Source organism: Ailuropoda melanoleuca, chromosome 14 (genome assembly GCF_002007445.2).
Source record: "Ailuropoda melanoleuca isolate Jingjing chromosome 14, ASM200744v2, whole genome shotgun sequence".
In the NCBI taxonomy this organism is placed as follows: domain Eukaryota; kingdom Metazoa; phylum Chordata; class Mammalia; order Carnivora; family Ursidae; genus Ailuropoda; species Ailuropoda melanoleuca.
In genome coordinates, this window is record NC_048231.1 from 105595899 (window position 1) to 105603398 (window position 7500).

Genomic DNA, 7500 nt, shown 5'->3' on the forward strand with positions numbered 1-7500 from the left:
ACCTACCGCCGGACGCGGGCGGGAGGCCGCCGCCCGGGCAGCTTTGTTCGGAGCCCGGCCCCGGGGCGGTGCGCGCTCGGAGCGGGGCCGCTGCCGTGACCCCCGGCCTGCCCCCCGCCCCAGCCGGCTGTCGGCCGCCTCGTGTGCCCCGAGGGCCGTGAAGCCTGCGAGGTCCCGGCGTGTCGGCAAGCCCGGATCCCGTTCCGAGGCGAGTAGGAAGTCAGTGTCGCCTGGCCTTTCTAATGGCCGCCTTGGGAATTAAGCCGGGTGAGCCCCGCCGCGGCGTGGGGGTGGTCCTTGCACGCGGTAGGACCCGGCACGTTTCTGGGGGCTCCAAGTTTCTTCGGGCCTTTCCTGCTCTCTCGGATGCGCCGCAGGCACCTCTGCAGCCTCTCGGCTGCCCGGAGCTCCCTCCGCGTCCCGAAGGGAAGGTAGGAGCCGCGGAAGTCGGAGGCTGGCGAGCAGGGGACCGGCCGGGGCTGCGCTTTGCCGCCCGCGCGTCTGCAGGTCCCCAGGGTGCGCCAGGGGCGGCCGGGGCGCGGGCCGCCGGAGCCGCGCGGACCTCCGACCGCAGCTCCTGGAAAAAAACAGGCCGGCCAACTTTTTTGGTTAACCCATCGTTAGTTGTTCAGAGGCACAGACGCGTCTACCGTGAGACTCAGAGCCAAAAAAAAAAAAAAAACACAAAAAACAAAAGGAGTTTAAGAGTTGATCACACGGTGTTGTAAAGTTTGTCAAAGCAGGTATGTGTCCACGTCGGAATGGGAAAGGGAGAAAATGCTTCTAACACGGTGGGAATTAATGAATTAAGTAAAATTAGTGAACTCGTTGGGGTCTTTTTGTCGCCGTGGAGGTGGGGAGTCTTATCTTAGCCCTAGTCACCCAAGATTAGAACAGCAGATATGCTAAAAAGAAACGCTTGCATATGGTGGGTAGATTAAGGACAAAGAATCTTTTTGTCATGGAAATGGATTTTTTTTTGTTTTGTTTACTTCATCACATAGAATTTCTCACACTTGGTTTGTTTTGTATTGCCCTCAATGACTACATGATCAAATGAATGGATTTATTTCTGCCGAATGAGAAAGACAGTCTTTCCTTCAAAAGAACTACATTGCATCCCAGTGAGGAATTTTAAAGCTTTATTATTGTGGCTCCTGAATAGCTTAAAATCGGCTTTCACAGCCGCCCCAAAATGCAACAATGTAAATACTTCTCAGCTTTGTAGGGTCGTTATCAAAATGTGCAATGTCTCCTTTTATTAAAGCATATTTTAATTAATAGAGTAAAACCCCTTGTATTTAACAATTAACAAGCTGAGGCCCTGCTATTCATTTTTAATTTCACGTCAGAAATGTGAGCACGGTGAGCCTAATAGCGTAAACATGTTGAGGGATATGTAGCCTATATTGAAAACCTAAGATGGAGTAAATTATTTACAAGTTCTCTTTTGAATTCCTCTTGTTACTGAATTTATTTAGAGGTGAAACGTATTCAGGTTTTTTTTACCCATCGTAGGATTAAAGTTTGTCAAGCTTGGGTTTTGCACAGTCGTTGGGAATTGTAATCAAGATGTTGCCACAGTTCCTGGTCATATTTTGCAACAGGCCAGAAATAGCCGGTCTGGGCTGAGCCTTGGTCAAGCAGTACGTTTCCTGGATTGTTTTAAAGGTACTTTAGGCAAACTGTTTAAAAAATAGTTCTTTCTGATTTAATTATTCTGAAGCTGATTGTTCATGGAGTATAAAAGATACTCTGTTCTCTGTTCACTCAAGGAATGCTCGTGGATGTATTACTCTGCCGTGCTGATCGTGATTAGTAAGATAACTAAAATATTTTTTTAACAGAAAGGGTCCTGAAAACTCCCTTATTCCAGATGAATCAGATATTCTCAAAATTGTAATTTTGTTAAATGCAATGGAAAGAAGCAGACTGTGCATGAAGTTATAAGAGAGCTACGTTAGTTTACAGTGTTTTACAGACAAAGTAAATAGTTCTTTTGTATCAGTTTGGGCGTGACATTAATTAAAGCAGCAGATGCATGAAGTAAACTTGAAGGCTATTGATAATGCCATGAAAAACAAACAAGTACAATGTTTAGTTACAATATGGGTGAGGGCAGGGATGCACAGTCACATTAATTTACAGTAAAAAGAGATTAGTTCTTAAAAAAAAATATGACTATTTCTCAGGCCTTGGTTTTTAGGCAAGCAATGAAATCACAGCTATCCAAAAATAGTGTCAGTGTTACCCAAATCTTATCATGGCAGAAATGAAATACGATGACGTATCTAAAATGAGAAAAAGTAATAATGGTTTATGTTAAGTTCTGAAGTTATACTGTTGTAAAATTTTATTTGAAGGATGCCTGAGACCTACTTCCTCTGTAAGAACTATCATTTAAAACTGCAAATTATTTCATTCCTGTTCCCGAAAATTTACAAATAAATGTGGTGCAACTTTAAAATTCAGTTAAGTGTATGCCACAGATAGTGAAATCTTTTGAGCCAGCTGAATATTTTTGTTCTAAGAAAAATTAATTAAAACTTCTGACAGAACAGCACTTATATTCCTACTAAGAACTTTAAAAAGTATGATATTGCTGTCTTTTGCTGTATAAAATACAACTTAATAAAGATGTATTTTATTGTCGTTAGAAAGAAAATATGTATTTAAGGAAGAACAAAAGAATATTATAATTTAAAACAATTTGCCCTCCTGTATTTTGTTTGTTAGCACTAATTGTTTCAAAGTGTGTTTTTATTTTCTGCCAAGTTACAGTCGTATGGCTATCTCAAAAATCCTTTTAAATGTGGTGAGCATGTGATTTAAGAATTTACCAGTGGTATTCACAGCCTGTGTTTAAATTAAGGGAAAGAAGGCCACCAGCCCTCGGTGAAGAGATCTTTTTTCTTTTATCTGTATATGCATGGTTTGCCTTGAGTACTCCCCCCCCCCAGCCCACACTACACACATTTACAATTCAGCATTCCAAAAGCAAACAATACAGAAGCCACTTTCTACCATTCGTAGGCAGATTGTTTTCTCTGAAACATGAAAGGTGAAAAGTAACTAAGGGGGGGGCGGGGGGGGGAGGAAAAGAAGAATTTGCAAATATTTATTTTTAAAATAACATTTTAAAAACTTTATTTAAAAATGCATCATTTGGTGGTCAGCAAAAAGCATGCCAATTCCCACCTTACAGAGAACTGATTCTGTACCAGTTACAGGGTTTTTATGTACATTTTAAACTTCCACAACATGTGCATAATCCAATATTTTTAGATCTGTCCAGAGCCAGAAAAAGAAGAAGGCATGTACCAACAGCAGGAATTACTTAGCAAGCTGATTATTTTTTGTATACAAGATGATGGCAAAAGCAGGCAAAAGTGGGTCAGATTTCATTTTCAACCGCAGCTTCTAAGAGGCTTTACCATTCATCTCAAGGTAGCTCTGAGAACACTGGGGGGAATTCAGCAAGGATGCTGCCCAGGTACCGTGGTGTGTGCTGCATATCAGTTGGAGTTTCGCATTCTTAGTGTGAGAATTGACACGGGGGGTTTGGTGTGTTGTTTGTTGGGTTTTTTTTTTTTTTAAGTAAAATAAGTCTTAACTGCTGATGGCGTTCTGCACCATCTTTTAATGTTGCAAAATAGTTTCAAGGAGGATACTTTTTGCATAATATTTCTAACAGGAAGGGTTTTTTGTTTTATTTTGTTAGTTTTTATTTTCCTACATGATTCCTTGACCAGTTGCCAAAATAAGGCCAAAATCTCTTACTCGGTGTCCTAAAGATGACATCTAATTCTGCTCCTGGGACAGGTTTGTCATGACAGCATAGGCTGAGTTGTTTCATGTTTCACGTAAAATCAGACATAAGTAAAATCTACGTAAAATTGGGTGTTTTGATATTTAAATAAACTTCTATATTTAAAAACAGCCCTGACCTTAGTTTTTTTTTCCTTGTAATTTGGACACTTTTATGATTTAAAATACAGTTAACTGTCAGTGTGATTTCCAAGCAAACAAATAGGTCAAGTCACATTACAGAAAGCGCAAAATATTAATTGAAATAATGAAATAACGTAATGGGCTCTATTTATGTGAGAGATTAAGATTGATTTGTTTGTTAATTAAAGGGGACCCTCTCACGGCAGCAGAAGCGTCCACCAGAGACCTGCCGGGCACCAGCCTGGTGTCTAAATCCTGTCCTCCGTGGGCCTGTCTTTTCCAGTCACCCCCGGTTTGGCCAGGCCGACCAGGTGGCCCCCTCCCCGCTGCGGGGCCGGCCCGCGCCCGGCCTGGCCCGAGGTCTGTGGACGGTGGGGCTGCAGAGTGTGGGAGCCTCTGCCTGGCTCTCCCTGAAGGTGGGTAGTTAGAGGCGCCGTGACAGGCCTTGCTGACTTAACCTTTGCCTGCTTTGCCCTGCCAGGGGTGGCCGCTAGATGTCAAGCTCATAATACAATTAGTGCATCTGTGCTGTTGACCTTGGCAACAGGACTCAACACTGTTGTATGAAGTGTTAACAGTGAATCTGCGTGTTAGCTGGAGACCCGTGAGCCGTGCTGCACGGCTTATCAAATGCCCATCTCGGGCAGCACAAGTGTTTATAGTTCCTCAAGAAGAGAGAGCGGGTTTCTTTTGTGTGGCTGTTACATCTTGAACTGTTTAATTAACCCTGCAGGTGCCGCGGCACTCGGTCTGCATTCGCCGGCCTCCCTGGTCCTCCTTTCGAGAGTGACCTCTTCGCAGCACTGCTGGGTCATTCCATTGTGTGGCTCCTCTGTGTGCGGAGCTGCGGGCCTCAGCGACCCAGGGCAGTGGCTGCCCCCAGATGATTTTGTGCATATGTGTAAACTTCGCAGTCAAGTGCTGAGAAATCATGGACATGATTTAATAACCTGAGCCGGGGCGCAGGGCGGTTCCAGCCCGTGAGAGCCTGGCTCCTGGACACATGGCGGCTCGTGCTTCTCCAGGCTGCCCGGACCCAGGTGTGTTTGTGTGTCTACGTGGTGGTGCTTATTTATTTATTTTTATGTGGAGTGGGTTTGAAAACCGACTGGCGCGAGTGAGGGCAGTAGTGCAGGCTCTCGGAGGCGTGCCTGGAGCAGCGAGTGTCCGATCGGACCTCAGACCGTCCTCATCTTCAGCAGACGGGACCCTGCGCAAGCCTTGTTTTCAGCCCTCGCCACGTTTTGCTGGGAACAGTTTGCGTCGCAGACCTGTTTCGGGTGTGCCTTGTGTGTGTAGGCATGGATGGCGGTCCGCGTGCATTCCTGCTGGGCGTGCCTGCCACACAGCATCTGGAGGAAGGGGCTGCTGTGCAACCTTGGAGTGTAACAAACGTCTTATTATGGGATGCGATGCGGCGTTGAGGCAGAGCTAAAACCAGTGTGTGTTGGGGCAGCTCTCCACCTGCACGTGTCCATAAAGGAAGCAGTGTTTTCCCTCCCCCGTGCTTCACCACACAGATTAGAAACCGCAAATGTTTTAAGCAGAAGACATTTGGTGACTGTGCCACAGGTGGTCCTTACTTAACAAATTTGAGATGTGGGCCACCGAGTCGACGGAAGCCAGTGTGCGGGTCAGTGCCGGCGTTCAGCATAGCAAGACTGCCCTCCACTGTTCAGCTCCGTGCGCGCAGGCTTGGAGGTCTAGGGAAAAGGACAAAATTCTTCTGTTGCGTCTGGAATTTCTTCTACATTGTTAAACACAGTAGGGGTCTCTATTTGTCTCCTCCTGTTTCACAGCTTGGGCTCAGTATGTGATAATTCATCTTTCTTTATGGGATTCAAAGCTATCATAAGGAGTTAAAAAGAATTAATTTGCAAGAAAATAAGTGTCTCCTAACAATTTACGAAAACTTGAAAAATGCTTTCTAGATTTTTAAGGGATGGTAAAGGCAAAGCAGAAAGTACCTTTTCCTTTCCTACAGACCCACGTGGCATTTTATAGTTACTAATTAAAGTGGAAAAGTTAACATCCCTTTCCCCATATGGAACAAGTTGTGCTTCTCTTTGTTAATTGTAGGGAATTAAAGATAGGTAGCAAAATTGTGGCAGAGCGACCGTGAGCATTTGAGGTTGATACACAAAATGATAAAATACCCATCTACTATATGTTTGTAATTGGTTCGCTTCCTTTACCAGGCACCGGACTCCTCAGGAGAGAAAACTGAAAAGCCTTGCATGGAGCTGTAGTTTGAAATTTTGAAAGGAAGCATTATGTCTCAGACGTTCTTAAATATATTCCAGCAACAATGCTTTTCACTTGTGGCCTTAAAAAGATCGTCAGGAGCGTAAATACCCTGCCCGTCTTCGGCCATGTCGTTCTTCAGAAGCCCGTAGTGTGCTTGTACGGACAGTGAGAACATGATCCATGCGTGTTATACGGCAGACCAGGAATTAGAGCAGAGAAAAATGAAACCGTTTTTGGGGGGCTCCTCTCACACCGAGGGATTTGTCCCTAAGAACAGAAACATTTTTGGTACACGTTCTCAGTGTGTTTTATTAGCGAGAAGGAAAAAAAAATCCATCTATTTTTAAGACTGCCCTCGAAGCTGTCCTTTTGTTAGAGGCTTTCTCCAAAAGGCTGTGGGACCCATTTTCCTTCTTCTGTGGAGCGTGCCCCAGAATATTTGAACAGTGAGAGAAACCCTGAAAATCTTCAGTATAAATAACAAGTGTGGGGATAGCTGTGAACTAATTACACATTTCCTCTCGTAAACTGAAACAGCTTTATCTTGCAGCCTCTCTTCCCTCCTCCTGACCGCGTTCAGGAGAACCAATTCAGCATGGAGTACCAGGGCCCAGGCTGAAGCGTGGCTGGGCCACGCAGGACATTAGCCACGGAGAGTTCTTCCCCGAGCAGCCCTTCCTCACACGGATACGCGGCGGGTTCAGCTGGTCCGCAGGGCACTTGCCAGAGCGGCGTGGACCAAACGTGCTTGTGACCCAGGAGCGGAGGCTCCCCCGCCTGGTGCTGTCGCAGGCGAGGTGCACAGCAGGCTGGTGTCCGGCTCTCTCAGTTCCTGCCTCATCCCTGGCCTATTCACAACCCCACGTCTCTCCGTCCTTGAACGGTCAGGATGCAAAAAATAAATTACTTTGACAATAATAATGATTCTAATGCTTGTTTTTCAACCCCCTCCCTTAAGACAGAAAGAATTCCCAATTGCTTTGGAAATAAATTCCTCATCCTTGTAGGGTTGTCCTATTGTTATACTGGTTCACTGACACGGTTTTACCTAGAAATAAAAATTTTAAGCCATGTTAGCTAATGGATGTAATAACTTCCATTTTTAACCACAAGGGCCAATTTTTAAAAATGTAAATTTAACCGAAGGATAGCAGCATGCTTATGAGTCCCAAGAAATATTGTCTTCAAACAAGGCAGGGTCAGAGGGCGTTAGAAGTTCTCTACACTGAGCTGCAATGGGAGTTGTCCAGTATGGGGTTTCTTGTTCTAGAAATCAATTTGAAAAAAAATAAACCACGAATG

General features: G+C 44.8%; 1 protein-coding gene across 1 annotated transcript in view; it reads left to right on the forward strand.

Moving 5' to 3' along the window:
- SALL3 (spalt like transcription factor 3) overlaps window positions 1-7500 on the forward strand; it is a 16457-nt gene that overhangs the window by 2035 nt on the left and 6922 nt on the right. The window contains exon 3 of the mRNA XM_034642218.1: window positions 731-743. Coding sequence (XP_034498109.1) covers window positions 731-743 — 13 coding nt within the window. The remainder of the gene's footprint in view (window positions 1-730; window positions 744-7500) is intronic.